Source organism: Canis aureus, chromosome 2 (assembly GCF_053574225.1).
Source record: "Canis aureus isolate CA01 chromosome 2, VMU_Caureus_v.1.0, whole genome shotgun sequence".
Lineage (NCBI taxonomy): Eukaryota > Metazoa > Chordata > Mammalia > Carnivora > Canidae > Canis > Canis aureus.
In genome coordinates, this window is record NC_135612.1 from 52,020,558 (window position 1) to 52,036,668 (window position 16,111).

Sequence of the window (16,111 nt, forward strand, 5' to 3'; positions counted from 1 at the left end):
AACATACCACTGTATAGAAGTAATATTGAATATGATGCCTCCTATCACAATCACAAAGCTTTTTCTAAGGCCATCCTGCAACTCTCTCCAAAGTTGGCAACAATAACATGCTTTCTTGCTTCATCTTTCCTAAATCGTTCAGGCGATTCTGCTCAGCAGGACATTAATGATTTTTGCTACTTTCTGTGGGTTCTGGCTTCTCATCAAGATGTAGCTTTGAAGACAAGATAAGCCTACACAGTCACCAGATAATTTCAGAGAATAAAATGTGTTGTGCGTAAAGCTGAATCAGGGACTGAGTTGGAAGTGTTAAAATGTGGTACCAAGTTGAACTTGATTATGTGTGTATTTGGGCATACACATATATGTAGGAGTCTGTTTGCATGAAGAATGAGTACTGATGTAAATAAGAACACAACGCATATGTCATTGCAATGTAACCATACTGTCAAATTAAATGTCCAAGAGGACGGGAGGCATGAGCTATCGAGAAAATAATAAACAGGTATGTCAAGATGTGGGAGTGGCCAAAGGATAACCATCACGTGTATGTCTAGGCACAGGTGCATATGTGTGTTCTCCAGAGTGACAGGGTTAATGGACAATGACAAAGACATGTGAGCAAGGTGTTAGCTCTGCTGCTGAGTCCTGCAGCTGGAAAAGCCACCTTACCCTGTAGTAATCGGTGCTGTAGACATCTCTGGACATGCCAAAGTCCCCGATCTTTACCAGCAGATTGGCTCCAACCAGGCAGTTCCTGGTGGCCAGGTCCCGGTGTACGAAGTGCTGGGAGGCCAGGTACACCATGCCTGATGCGATCTGACTGGCGATGTGGAGCATTTGGGAGAGCCCCAGCTCACCTTTCGCCTGGCGTGGCTGCCCATCCACAAGGATCATAGCATCCGGCCCATGGGCCCTGTGAGGGGTGGGGGAGAAGACAGGGGACAGAGAGAATTCAGGAGATCAAGGGGAAGAGCCTTCTTGATTCCCTGTTCTCTGGAATACACCATAGAAATGGATAAAATCTCTCTTAGCCGATCTATTGCCTATTTCTATTTACCCAACATTACATTATGTGAATGTACATGTGAGTACAACACTACAACCAGATTCTCAAATAAATGATGCAGACATACTCTAATAGATCAGGAAATAAACCTACTCTTTTCAGTATCTTAATGCTATCCTGAGGTTTCCCCGGCTCTAGATACCCACTACAAAATCATAAGATAACAACTAACTCTTCCAGAGCCCTTAAGTGTTCCAAGCTCTGCTCTAAAGATCTCATATCTATTAATTCACTTAATCCTTCCCCTCTAATTTTGAGTTAAAGAAACTGAGGCACAAAATGATCAGGTCACCTGGCCAAAGTCACAGGAGTGTCACAGTGGCCTTATGGGTAATGGGGAGGCACTGAAACCAGGCATGTGGCTCTAGAGAGCTTTAAACTTTATGGAGCATCAAGAGGGCTGACTGAAGAGATTCCTGGGCCCCGCCCCTTATGATTCTGATTGGCAGGGCAGAGCTCGATCATCTGCGTTTCTGACAAGCTCCCAGTGCTGATGCTGCCCGTGGGCAGTCCACACTGTGGGTAGCAAGAGCCTTGCGTTCACATTTCCACCCTGTCCACCACACTGCCTAGGATTGGACAACATTTGTTGGTGGCAGAGCTGGATGGAGAGACCCTTCAGACCCAGGAAGCCCCAATTCCCCCTCCATCCCAAATCAATGCCTTAGATTTGTTATCCTAACACCTTGCCTTGTCATATCGGTCACTTTTAGTATTCACTCTTTTTTCCAGAAAACCCAATGAGCTGTAACCACACCCAGAGCCCTTATTTATGAAGTTGTGGACCAAGGAGCCCTGGTATACAGCGAGACCTCGGCCTGTTTTACTGCTTCTCCAATTCTCCACTGAAAGGGGTCGTTAAGCATGAACACATTCATTTTATTGTCTCCTGTGGAGTCTTCCTACTCCGCCTCTCCCAAGGAAAGTTACTGCGTCAGATCACAAGGAAGGGGCATCAGCAGCCAAGCCTGCGCTCCCATCTACCAGGAGAGGAGCTGCAGCCTGACCCTAAAAGCCACCAAATGGCTTCTATACTCTTTTCCTCTCTCTTCCCTTCTATTGAGCATGACAGTAGTACTCAGGAGTTCTCTGTAGCCTTGCCTGTGGCACTTGGGGCTAAACGCACTGCTGAATCTATGGCACAGGCTTGGTGGGAAATGAAGCATGTCCCTCTCACCACCCCAGGGGAATGCAAGTACAGCATAAAGATCTTGAATATTGGAAAAAGGCATTAGTAACTACCCTGGTTCACAGTCCTGATAAGATACTAATTGTAATAATTTAATGGTAGCTATCATTGACTGAGTACCCAGCTACATGGAAAACTCATCTAGGTATTTTACAAATATAATCACCTAGTACTCATAATAGCAAACCTGTGAAGCAGTTATTAATAGTCTTGTTTTCTAGGAGAGAGAATTAAGTTTTAATAACTTGCTCCAGGTTACATCACTAAGACGTGACAAATTCAGGATATGAAACCAAGTCTATCTTACGATAAGGACTGAGTTCTCCAAGAAAGGAATAAATTTCATTATGAAAATCCAAGTTCAGGAGGTTCAAAACATCCTACAGATACTATCCATTCCTCGGGGGCCATTTTTGGAATCCCAGCTCATAAGAAGTGTTCATTATCTGCTACCAGCCCTTTCCCTGCCCCCTCTAAACCACAGCACCCTAGCGAATGTCTCACTTGAAGGAGATACTCTCAAGTTTTGGTAAGCATGCTAGCATGTTCCATGCCTACATTTGAACTCTGAAAATGTCATTATCAGCCATGGGATTCAATGGAATTCAAAAGGTGGCAAAGACTGAACTCTGTCAAGGGCCTGATTGTGGGTAGAATTCCACAGACCTTCACACATGGCTGCCCCCTCCACATCTGGGCACTATTTGCAAGTAGCAGATGTGGGAAGCAGAGAAGTGCCAACTCTGCTCTTGCGGTGGGAAGCTGCCTTCCTTGGGGAAGGTAGTCTGCACTCCTGCCCTGAAACTCCACCCAGAACTTCTGGCTGAGGTTCCAGTCTCTTACCAACTTCATTAAGAGCATCTCAAAATGCAGATGATCCTGAGCCACGATTGGGAACACTCTTACAACAAATCTAATCTTTCTAGAACAGTGCTATCTAATTTAATACATTATTAATGGAAATATTTATACTGTACTACTCAATATGGTAGCCACTAGCCACCCATGACTACTGAGCACTTGAAATGTGGCTAGTGTGACCAAGGAACTGAATTTTTAAATTTTATTTAAGTAATGTAAATTTAAATTCAAATATCCATATGTAGCTACAGTACTGGATAACACCATCATATAAATTTATCCAAGGAAAATCTGCTCTTCTTTTTCAGCCATCTCTGTCTCCTGATGAGCTTGTAACCTTCTACCTTCTTATTCATCATTTTAAAAAGTCCCCAGGGGGGGCACTTGACGGGATGAGCACTGGGTGTTATTCTGTATGTTGGCAAATTGAACACCAATAAAAAATAAATTTATTATTAAAAAAAAAAAGTCCCCAGCAAGAACGTTTCCAGAAGGGGTGTAAGGTTTTAGCTCCCCTTGCAACACTGAGAAACATAAGGCACCAAGTGAGAAAATTATTCAGATCATCAGGAGAAAGGGTGGCTCTGGAGTCTCAGAGTTGAGTTACAGGCTAGAAAGCCCTCTGGGCTCCCTCCTTGGACTCCTTCCAGACCCTGCTCTTGTGGTCAGTCCACCCTGTGATCAAGAAGAACATACTCACTTGTCATAGCATCCTCAGTGTCTCCCCCTAGAAATCTGTGACAGGGGCCTGAAGCTTGCTGCTCAGGAAATGATATGAAAGACTGAAAGGCTGCTTCTCATTTCTAATCCCCAGATTTAAGTGTTCAGAAGGGCTGTGCGATTTCTGGCTCCAGGGGAACTACAGACGTTCAGTGGAGCTGGGAGGGGGACTAGGGCTGGGTACAGAAGTTCGTGCTCACCTTAGGAACTTGTTTAGGTCTCCATGCTTCATGTACTCAAAGACCATGATGAGCGGGTCCCCATCACCACACACCCCGTAGAATTTAACAATATGCTCATGCTGCAGGTTGGTGAGCAGCTCAGCCTCCCTCTGGAAATCCTTCCGGGCAGCCAGGGTGGGATCCTTCAGGGCCTGGAAACAATGCAGGACATGGTTTTTAGCAACTAGAGGGCAAGGACCTGCCTCTTCCCCTCCTGGGAGGAAATCTGTCCATAACAAAGACTGCTCCTTTCCAATAAATCAGATTTTTAATCAGGGTTTAAAGACCATGAGATGACATTACAGCCTCATCTTTGTAGAACAAAAGCTTGTTCATCCTCATTCATCCTTGTAGAAACAGAAGCCAACTTTCTGACCCCCACCTCCATTCCACTGGCCAGTGATCTCAATTCATGTTCACCTTGATGTGAATGCCAGAGGCAGGGGGCTATGCAGGTGGAGATCCTGACAAAGGCCCCTTCCCTTAAACTTTCCTTGAAGAAACGGTCCTACAGTTAAAAAAAAAAAAAGTGGAAAAACCACCACCACATGAACATGTTGGCTTCTAGAAGGCACCTGTGTCCTTCCTAGTAGGAAGCTGAAGGAGCATTTGGGGGATGAGTGGGACTGCAGCTATGGGAAAGGCAGTGAAAGGGCAGCAGCCTTAGGATCCACCCAGAACCAGGATGGGGTCAATTCCTGCAAAGTCGCAGGGTGGGATGAGGAAGTGGGCATCTGGTGATCACTAAAACACCACAGTGTAGCCCCTGTGTCATGGAAGAACCCAAGGTTAGTGGGAGGCATCAGACCAGGGCCCAGGAAGACAAATGGAAGAGCAGTTGTCAGGAGGGGTGTCAGGTGTGAGTGCAGACTGAAGTGGAAGACTCTGGGCACATCTGAGAAACCGTGGACAGGGCCCTGCCACAGGAATGCAGCTAGGTTGGCCAGAAGGAGGATGAACAATAATGGGGAAGGCAGGAGGCACTGTCTGGGCAGGTGCGCACACACATTTCAGACTTCCCTCCCTTCCCCATGAGGTCAGTAGGCAAATGGAGCCAAGAAGTCACTTGCTTCAACCAACATAGTTTCGTAACCTCACCAGACACAACACGAGGCATGAGGGAGTGAGTGTGAAGTTTGCACACTATTTTCAGATTAGTGAAAATCTAGACAGGCATGAGATTGGTTTGCATCCTCTCTGCCAAGCATCTGGGATTTAGGCAGACTGACCTCCCCTGTAGATTAGGTTACTACTGAAAGCTCCCCCCCCCCCCCCCCAGCCAGAGGTCTTTTTCCTGCCACCTCCATGTCCATTAACTGAAACCCACAGGGCTGCCTTGGCTGACAGCAACACAGGAATGTGCATGTGCAAAAATCCTATTTAGTGGGGCCCATCAGACCTATGTCAGTCATTAGCACCAGTAGAGATGATGCACTTTTAGCACAAAAGGGGCCCTAAATATCACCAGCTTCCTTTCACCTGCTCATTGCTGGAGTTGGAGAAACTGAGGCCCTGCCCTGTCTGGGAGTCAGTACATATTCACACGTCTCAAATTACAGAAGCATAGAGTTAAACTGGACCTCAGCCATCTCTGGCACCCCAGAGTTCCATGCCAATGCCTCTAGGACCATGGTCTCCTAGCTAGAGATCAAACCCATTCCAAACTTAAACCAGCACCACCTTTCATTCTTTTCAAAATTTGGAGCTGTCACCAAAAACATTGATGTATTTAATAAAATGATTCAACCATTGACAGAACTGTCGGAATGTATCTGATGTAGCTTTCCCACATGACAGGTAAGGAAACCAAGCTCCAGAATGGAGAAGCGACTTTTCAAAGGCCATACAAGTAGCCATTGCCTGAATCTGGAGCCTGGAATCCTTTCCTGTCCAGCACACCTGCTTGAGCTAATTTACCAGGTGAACTGGCCACTAGGCATGCCCCCTTAGGATGGTGGGCACAGACGTTAAGCAGTGTGAAAAGGCAGAGGAGAGGGCTGGGTAAGGTGAGGGGTATGGCCTGCTGGCAGAGGGGCCAGACACAGCAAGGATGCCAGGCTAGTGGGGTCAACCAACATCGGAAGGAAGGTGGGCTGCTCATCACTAACTTTGATCTCATGTGCTCTGCACTTCAGCTCTGGCTGCCTTCTCAGGGAAGCTGCCCACTAAGAAAGGAGCATGCTGTTATGTGTCCACCTTCGGTAAGAACAATGACATTTACAAAGGCTTCTCGCTATGGGTGGAAGAAGGCAGAGTCATGATGAGAGGGATCCTCCCAGGGACCCAGCTCCTGAGCCACATGGGCTAGGCTATGGGTAGAGGATGATGGCCAGTGATTTATTTATTTTCATGAAGGAAAAGAGGAGGGGAAAAAGAGGAACCCAGCATGGGTGGGATGGAAACTACAAAGATTTATGTGAATGCTGGATTTACGAGAGGGAAAAGTAGATCAAATTTGGGGCCAGCCAAATGGCCTCTCTCCATCTCTGTAAATCATTCTCTCGTACTGTCTGGACGCCAATGGCAGTCATGGGATTTTTCCATTCTCAGCTCTCCAGCAGTGCCAGCCAGCATCCCCAAGCCTGGTGTTCCACACTGCCAGGCAGATGAGTTCCTTATCTGGGAGATGGGGCAACTGCTGTTCCCCAGTGTCTCCACAGATCTTCCCTGCTGCCAGTTCTCTCTTCACCCTGGGATTTCCAGGTCCTGGGTCCAATCTGAAGTTCCTATGTAATTGGCAAAGTGTCAGGTGCAGCATCTGGGGGCCAGGGCTGCAGGTGGCCCCAATTCTCAGGGATTGATGCAACTGGGACAGAGATGACAGGAGGAGACTAATGAGGAGGAAAATCCGCTCAGAGCTCTCCCACCCTTCTTAGTGGTGTCCACACTCAGTCCCTTCCCCAGGGCTGAGAAACTCCAAAGTAGATCGCCAGTCAGAGGCAGCTATGAGCACCAGGGGCAGAAATGGTGCTCATCATGGCTGCCAATTGCTGCAGGGAGACAGGTCTCACCAGAGGGTCTCTGAAGCCAAGGAGGCTCCCCTAGGTCCTTTGAGAAGTATCCCTAGAACAAAGAGACCTGAAATTTGCCCCCCCCCATCTCCTTTCTTTCTCCCCAAAGTTTGAGGACATTGCACTTTCTGATCTCCCCTTCTATGTGCATCATAACTCTTGCCCACCCCAGCTCTGGGTTTTAGTGGGGCTGTTTGGTCAGATAGGAGGGAAGCAGTCTAGAATACATGAATTTTTGAATTTCTTGGGCACCTGAGTGGCTCATTTTAAGCATCTGACTCTTGATTTTGGCTCAGGTCATGATCTCAGGGCTGTGAGATTAAGCCCTGCAATGGGCCCCACACTGAGCATGAGCCTGCTTAAGATTCTCTCCTTCCCTCTCCCTCTGCTCCTCTCCTGCTCACTCTCTCTCTCTTAAAAAAAAAAAAAAAAGTTTCAGTGTTTGGTTTCAAATTCCATTAGTATACTGGAACCCATTTAATATGTGCAGAGAATCACACATTCCTAAATATTCAAACATGTGCACACATGTCAATCTGCACTTTTTATACTAAAAAGTGTAGATTTTCTCTCAAAAGCCACTGTCACTTCTCCTTGTTGACACTCCCAATTGATTTTATAAGAGACGAAACTGGGTAAGTTATCACATACATAGGTGCTCTTCTCTCATCTGTCTCCCTTGTTTACAGCTGGCCATTGGTTCCCCATTGTTTTTAGGATAAAATCCAAACGCCTTAACACAGTCATGGACTCTAAATGTCGGGTCTCCCCATTTCTCTCTGCTTCCTTTCTTGCCATGCCCTTCCTCTCCTTCACTCCTATACTTTGGTCTCATTGGTCTTTCTGTCCTTGGTACCCATCAACCTTTTGCCTGCCTCTGGTCCTTTGCACATCCTGTTCTTTTGGCCAGAAAAACTCTCCACCAAGTTATATCTTCATGACTGGCCAAATTAACTGGTATTTAACTGGAATATCCTGACTGGCACCCATTATGCCCTGAATACCCACTCTTAGTTGGATACCCAGACAGACACTTCTATCCAAGAGGGGAGCTTGCCAAGGGTCAGCTGTGATTATTTCCCAAAATCATTTATGATCCATCTGTTAATGTCATTGCTTAATGTAATGAAACATCATAGGAACCAATGAAACATGAGCACAAAGAGTTGGCTGGTTTTGTTTTGTTTCGTTTTAAAGATCTGAGTAATTTTGGGGATGCCTGGGTAGTTCAGTCAGTTAAGCATCCAAATCTTTGATTCTGGCTCAGGTCATGATCCCAGGATCCTAGGATTAAGCCCCAAATCGGGCTCTGTGCTCAACAGGGATTCTGCTTATCCCTCTCCCTCTATCCCTTCTCCCCACTGTCTCCTTCTCCCTCTCTGTCTCTCTCTCAAATAAATAAATAAATATTCTTTAAAAAAATATTTAAAAAAAAGATCTGAGTACTGTTTTTGAGAGTGTGTGTGCTTGTGATGGGAAGAGGGAAAGAATCTCAAGCAGACTCCCTGTTCGGCCCAGAGCTCCATGCAAGGCTCCATCTCATGACAGTGAGAAATCAAGAGTCAGATGCTTAAGTGACTGAGCCACCCAGGTACCCCAAGTTTCCTGTTTTTATGTGACTTTTGGTGAAGACTTTAGAAAGATCTAGTAAAGATCAATGGTTAAACAGTGTTAAGAATAAAGAGGAAAGGGATCCCTGGGTGGCTCAGAGGTTTAGTGCCTGCCTTCGGCTCAGGGCGTGATCCTGGAGACCCAGAATCCAGTCCCACATCGGGCTCCCTGCATGGAGCCTGCTTCTCCCTCTGCCTATGTCTCTGCTTCTCTCTCTCTCCCTGTGTCTCTCATGAATAAATAAATAAAGTCTTAAAAAAAAAAGAATAAAGAGGAAAATCTGTTTTAAGAAATTGGGAAAATACTAAAAATCTGAGATTCTGCATTCAGATTGTTTCACAAATGTCTTAAGTGCCTATTCCAATGTAAACTAATTGAAACTGAAAATCATGAAAACAAAAACAAAACAATGCTCCAAACAAAAAGGAACTCAAGAGCTGAAGTTCAGACAAATTGGAGGAATAGAAGGTTAGATCCCAATGATTACAATTATCAATAACCACAACATGAATTTCCTGCAGTAAAGTTAATTTTATATGACTAGGTTGATAGAGATGTTAAAATGAGTAAATGTTCAAAGATAGTAAAGAAATAATTATTTTAGGGATCCCTGGGTGGCGCAGCGGTTTGGTGCCTGCCTTTGGCCCAGGGCGCGATCCTGGAGACCCGGGATCGAATCCCACATCGGGCTCCTGGTGCATGGAGCCTGCTTCTCCCTCTGCCTGTGTCTCTGCCTCTCTCTCTCTCTCTCTCTCTGTGACTATCATAAATAAATAAAAATTAAAAAAAAATTTAAAAAAAAAAAAAAATAAAAATAATTATTTTAAAAAAAAACACCTAAAAAAGTATGCACCAAAACAGGGAGAAATAAAATTAAGATAACTGTAAAATCATGAACCAATTAGATATCTTGGAAGTTGGTTATATGGTTCATTGATGTTAAAAAAAAAAAAAAAAAAAGCCTCCACAGACAGGACAAACCCTACACTACATGAAACCAGAAGAATTCATGACTGGGAGCAATGCTGAGATTCACCCAGAACACAGCATGAAGAAATGGAGGAAACCTGGAACACACTAATGTTCTAGGACTCTGAGATGTGAGCTACTTGGGCCTGTGTGTCCCCTTGCCTCCTCCATCCCCAGTGTCTCATACAGTTCCAGGCACATAGTAATTGCTCAGTAAATATTTATGGATGAATAAATTAAGCATATTTTGAAGAATGTGATCAATCTTTGAAAGAAAAATCTTTAATAGCTCATTGAAATATTACAAAGCTAGCATCAGTGTATCCTCAAAGTAAGGAAAAAATAAAACACTGTCAACCCCTCGGAAGTGCCCCACCCCATGACCCACCCCTCCAATATTCCCTCTCCCTCACCCCAAAGGTAACCACTATCTTGACTTACAGAGTTCATGGTCTTGCTTTTGTAAAACACTTTTTACTACCTAAATATAAATCCCTAACCACTAGAGTTCACTTTATATAAAGTGAATGGATGGATGGATGGATGGATGGATGGATGGATGGATAGAAAGGTAGGTGGATAGATGGATGGATAAATAGATAATAGAAAGAGACATAGAGTGGGTATAGGTATAGAAGTAGAAGTGCTAGGTCACACAATATGGTAATGTTCTAGAATACCAAACTGTTTTTCAAAATGATTATAACACTTTACCTTCCCACCAGCAGAGTAGGAGAGCTGCATTTGCTCCATATTTTGTCAGCACTTGGTATGATCATCACTATTTAGCCATTCTGCTTGGTGTTCACTGGTATCTCATTATGGTTCAATATACATTTTTTAAAAATTTTATTTATTTATTCATCAGAGACACAGAGAGAGGCAGAGACAAAGGCAGAAGGAGAAGCAGGCTCCCCACAGGGAGCCTCATATAGGCCTCCATACCAGTACTCTGGGATCACCACCTGAGCCAAAGGCGGACACTCAACCACTGAACCACCCAGCTGTCCTTCAATATGCATGTTTCTGATGATTAATTAGGTTGGATACCTTTCTTATACTTTTATAAGCTATTTGGCTATCAGAGGAGACTCCCTGAGATCTTGTGAACAAGTGTGCTCTCTGTCAAATGACTATTTCAAAATTTGTATCATCTATTTTAAAATATGAATCTTGTGATTTTAATGTCAGTCTTACACTACTCATATGTCCAAATTATGCTCTGTCTTGTCCTCCTCTCCTTCCTTCCTGGGTATTCTTTTGTCTCCCCAGCAAACTGCAAGCATCTTTAAAACCGAGGCTATGATGTCTGCTCCGTCTCCCCCATTGCAACCACTAGGCAAAAAATTCTTGCCAACTAACTTAAAAACCATAATTTTGGGAAGACTTAACTTTGGTTTATACTTGGATGTGTTCCCTGAAAGTCTACATTTACCTGCACCAATATGAGAGCAAACTTAAGAGGAAGGAGCTTGCACAAAGGAGAAAAATCTCAAGAGGATGAGAAGTAGAAAACACCATTTCTCGGCCATTCTCCAGAGGAGATGAGTGTCTTCTTCAGGGGCTGGTGTCTAGGTGGATCCCCTGGGCAGCAAATGGTATAAAATCCCAGAGCACTCATTTCCTCCATGTTCCCAGACTCAAGGAGAAAAGAAAACCCTCTTAAAATGACGAAAACAGAAACATATTTTCTGTGTTATCTGATCTGGGTACTATCCCTTATCACCGACTGCTCAGTGAGAAACATTTCCCAAGGTTTGGGACCATCATTCCATTTCCTGCTCAAAGCACAAAAATGTCCATTTCATTTACCAGTCTCCAGAAGGATGCTGGAATGCCCAGTGGATTAGTGTCACCCTATAAATTAAAAGTTTCAGGAAGTGCAGATTCTTTGTTTGGGGACAAAATTAGAAATCTTTCCACTTCCCTGGTCCAAGTCATTTAAAGACATCCTTGCTCATCTGACCATCCCATTGTCTATAGGGCACACTGAGCAAGTTTATTCTCAGGCTGTCTAGCCATAATAATGATCAGCATTCACAGAGGAAATATTCTAGTTCCTTCTTTATTTTCCAGATCATGGGTCAGCAGACGATGCCTATTTTTGTGCTATATATACATATATATACATATATATGTGCTATATGTATATATATATAGTACAAAATAGGCATATATATATGCCTATTTCATATATATATGAAAATGGCCCACCAGCAGTTTACCTATTGTTTATGCTCCGTTCTCACTGCTTGGGCAGAGTTGAGTATTGTAATGGACAGCATGTGGCCCTCAAAGCGAAAGATATTTACCATCTGTCCCTTTTAGAGAAAAAGTTCAGCACCCCCTATCCTAGATGGTACGTGCAATCTTGGCAGGTCTTATGTCACGTGCCTAAGTACATCCAATAAAACCAACATCGAGAATAACGGTGGTAATAGAACCAAGTAGCAACTATTCCTTCTTGAACATTTCCTATGTCATCGGGAGGTGGTGGGGTGGGAGCGCTCGGTGCTAAGGGGGAGACCCTTTTGAGTCCAGCTGAGACTCCTCAGTGGGGAGCAGTAATCCCCTGCTCTCAGCCCACACCTCCAGGCCGAATTCGCCCTGCCCTCGGAGGCTTTCCTGCCGCAGCCGCGGAGGCCACCCCATGCTCCAGGGCAGGGCTCCTGAGACCCGTGGGTGCCTCAGCGAGGCTACCCGGCTGTCGTCTGTACAGATCACGTTCAAAGAATTGTCCAACGCTGACTTACGGGAGAAGCTGTTCGCTGCTGGTTGAAGTAGGGGCAGGGGGCACTGGGAGCAGCAATCTCTTCTCTACTGCCCCATGCAATTCGGCTCCAGCGGCAGATCTGCACAGCTGGCTCAGCTAGACAAAAGCCCTGGGGTCACTGGGCCCATCTAAGTGGCTGTCAGGAGGCAGTTACCCTCAGACGTGCTGCCCCTTGGGCTCTGAACTTGGATCCCTCGGGGGCTGTAAGAAATTTTTCCAACTTCACTCACTAGTCTCCCTGTGAGAGACTGACCGCTCCCCCGCCTGCTCCTTCTATTCCCAGTGATGTGTGCTGTCCTTAAGCAGGGCCTCCCAGGGCCTCCTTGAGCTGTCACTCTTCACTCAACTCTATTCTGAGAAATGTCCGGTGACTTTCTAGGCACAGCCAGCATATCCTGCAGAGTCACTGAGGAGGCAGGAGGGCAGCTGGGGACAGGAATGAGCCAGGCTGCTCCTCCAGCTGCACCCCAGGCCCCCCCTGGGCCCAGATGCCGCAGCTCTGCACTTCCGAAGCCAGAGGACACTTCACTGACCTCGGAGCCAAGGCCCCTGATTGCATCTGAAATGGATTGAGCCTCTCCTTCCTGTTCCCCAGCCCTCAGCAACCCCGCCTCCTTCCTGGGGCCTGAAGACCTCCAGGATTTACCTTCACAGCCACGAGCATCTTGTCCTTGGTTGGGCTGAGGTTGTAGCACTCGGCCAGGAAGACCTTCCCAAAGGCTCCCTCGCCCAGTTCCCGCTTCAACACGATGTCCCTCCTCTTAATGTGCTGCACATCTGTAGGAGGGGACAGAGGGGAGAGCAGCCAGTCAGTCTGAGGTACGCGTCCTCATTACAGCGGGGAGTGCTGCTTCGGAGTCCATGGCATGGAGACGCAGACCCAGCCACGAACTCCAACTCAGTCATGAAAACAGGCATTGCACTGCGGTTTGAGTCTGACCCAGAACCAAATCAATCTCGGCTCTGCCCAGGACTCGCCCTTAACCTGTCTAAACTCCAGCTGCCTCGGCTGGAAAACAGAGTCAACAGGAGTTAACACACAGGGTTCTGCAGCAATTAGCTAGAGTTGCCGGAGAGTGTGTATGTAAAGGGCAGTCTCAACAGCTACTGGCACACGAATCCCCTGGGCATCCTGCAAGTTCTGACTCGGGAGGTCTGAGAACCTGCACTTCTAATAACTCTCAGCTGATGCCGTGTGCCGTGGGCCAATGACGGGCACTTTGAACAGTGACGTTGGAATCCCAGCTCCACCTCCTTGCTAGTTTTTTCAGCTTCAGAAAGTTATTTCAGACCAGAACCTCAATGTTCTCATCTGTAAAATGGGATTAACACCACTACCTTCCTAGCTGAGTTCTTGTGCTGATTAAATGAGAGAATCCACTTGAAGAGTTTGGCCCAGCGCCTGGAACAATCTAACCACACACACACACACACACACACACACACATTCAGGCACACACACAGACACACACTGGCTCTTGTTATACAATAATGGCTGTCACAGTCCTAGCACAGTGTCTGGTTTGTGATGGAGATTACTAAGTGGGAGCTAAAATTATCTGGGGGAAGCATCTACTTAACAAATCCTTCTCTTCTGAAAGACCAATGAGATCATGAAAGCCAAGGCCAGAGACCGCCCCGGAACCACGGTCTATGCAGAGAAGAGTTGCCACCGCCTCAGCTAATTCAGCAAACTAATTAAAGTCCGTCTGCCAGGAGAAAGCAAAGACGTGACCTCAGCCGTCCACCCTTATTTGGAAGGAATGCTATGGAGGAACAGTACAAGCAGTGGGCTGGTGATGAAAGGAACAAGCCTGGAGTTTGCTCACTGGCCTTCCCAGTAATTGTGCAACAGGCAGAAGCCCAGCACACACCTGCAGTAACATTACCAAGAGCGTTGCAGAGCCTGGAAAGAGGACGGTCTCCAACGATCTTGTCAAAAACTGAAAACTGGGGCAGCCTGGGTGGCCCAGCGGTTTAGCGCCGCCTTCAGCCCAGGGCCTGATCCTGGGGCCCCGGGATCGAATCCCACGTCGCGCTCCCTGTGTGGAGCCTGCTTCTCCCTCTGCCTGTGTCTCTGCCTCTCTCTCTGTGTGTCTCTCACGAATAAATAAATAAAATCTTAAAAAAACAAACAAAAAAACCCCACCAAAGAACAAAAAAACCCTGAAAACTGGAGACAGAGGACCACAGCAGGCCAACTGTCCCCATGAGCGACAAGACACAACAGACAGGTGTGGCTGCAAGGCTTTGGTGTTTCGATAGGCTCAGGAAATCTATTCCTTTTAGAACAGACTATACAAATCTTCTGTTTGTTTGTTTTTCTATCAGAGTTCCTGGTATCCCCACCGTGTCCCAGATGACCTGCCGGCAAGGATCTGTGGGAGGAAGCATTTGCAGACCATTTTTCTCTCCGCCCAGAAAGTCAGACCTGCAGGCTCCCTGTGGCTGGTGGCTGCTCCTCACGGGCCATGTGACTGCCAGGTGGCGGCCATACACTGCAGGGCTTTGCCCCAGTCTTTACAACAAAGGAATTAAAAATCGGTTCCCCTCTTTACACCCTGTGTCACTATTTCTTAGCCTACGAGGAATGGGATTTGTTGGCCTTGAAGGGGAAGGCTAAAGAGTCTCCCACTGAGAGAAAATGGGAGGTCAGGACCTCTCGGGGGAGGCCATCTGCTCTTCGCTGCATAATCATTCCCAGGTGACTAGTGATGATGCACGGGGTCCTACAAGGTGAGCATCCTGGCATGGCCGCGGAGTGCAGATGGGCTGAGAAGCAGCTTTGTGAGGCCAAGTCCACGCCTCTGAACACGCAGGGACTGGTGAGGAATGAGGAGTCAGGGGCACCTGGATGAAGCCCTGGATCCTCCTCACAGTATGCTCTTGGGCACCTCAACAAAATATCTTAGGACTCAGTTTCCCCATCTGTAAAAGGGGAGTGAAAAGATAACACAGGTTCTACTTACCAACTATGTGAGCTATTGTACATGAAGGTTTGTAATTCCTCAAGTCCTCTTACATGTCGGTGTGTTCTGCTGTTTGCATCATTGTGGATATTATTTTACAAGAAAGGGAAACAAGGGCCAAGTCAGAAGTCCCCACCTGGTGGCTGAGACAGGACTAGAATCCAGAGCATCAAGACATGCCAGAGTAGTCAAACCACTAGGGGACAAGCCCCTTTTGGCCCTAGACCCCACCCCAACACCAATCTCCCTCAGCATTGTAAGAGGGCAGTGTCATTCTCAAACTTGAGCTGCAATAGAATCATCCAGAAGGCTTGTGGGGCACCTGGGTGGCCCAGTGATTGAGTGAGTGGCCCACTCACTTTGGCTTGGGTTGTGATCCCTGTGTCCTAGGATCGGGTCCTGATTTGGGCTCCCTGCAAGGAGTCTGCTTCTCCTTCTGCCTATGTCTCTGCCTCTCTCTCTGTGTCATTCATGAGTCAGTAAACGTAACCTTTAAAAAAATAAAACACTGCTGGGCCCTTCTCCCAGAGATTCCCATTCACAAGGTCCAGGTTGGGGCATTTGATGAGCATTTGCCTTTCTTGCGAGTTCCCAAGTAATGCTGCCACTGCTAGTTTGGGCACCCTACTTTGAGAACTACTGGAATGGGATGGCATTGGTTGGGGAGGAATTAGCCAGTCCTTAACAGACAGTCCTATGCCCACAAATGTTTATTCAT

The 16,111-nt window shown here is 46.5% G+C and overlaps 1 protein-coding gene across 3 annotated transcripts in view; it reads right to left on the reverse strand.

Moving 5' to 3' along the window:
• NTRK3 (neurotrophic receptor tyrosine kinase 3) overlaps window positions 1-16,111 on the reverse strand; it is a 384,145-nt gene that overhangs the window by 56,119 nt on the left and 311,915 nt on the right. For all 3 annotated transcript variants that reach the window (XM_077871684.1, XM_077871673.1, XM_077871694.1), the window contains 3 exons: window positions 13,071-13,201; window positions 4,040-4,212; window positions 673-916 (listed from right to left, as the gene is read on the reverse strand). In XM_077871684.1, the coding sequence (XP_077727810.1) occupies window positions 673-916; window positions 4,040-4,212; window positions 13,071-13,201 (548 nt within the window). The remainder of the gene's footprint in view (window positions 1-672; window positions 917-4,039; window positions 4,213-13,070; window positions 13,202-16,111) is intronic.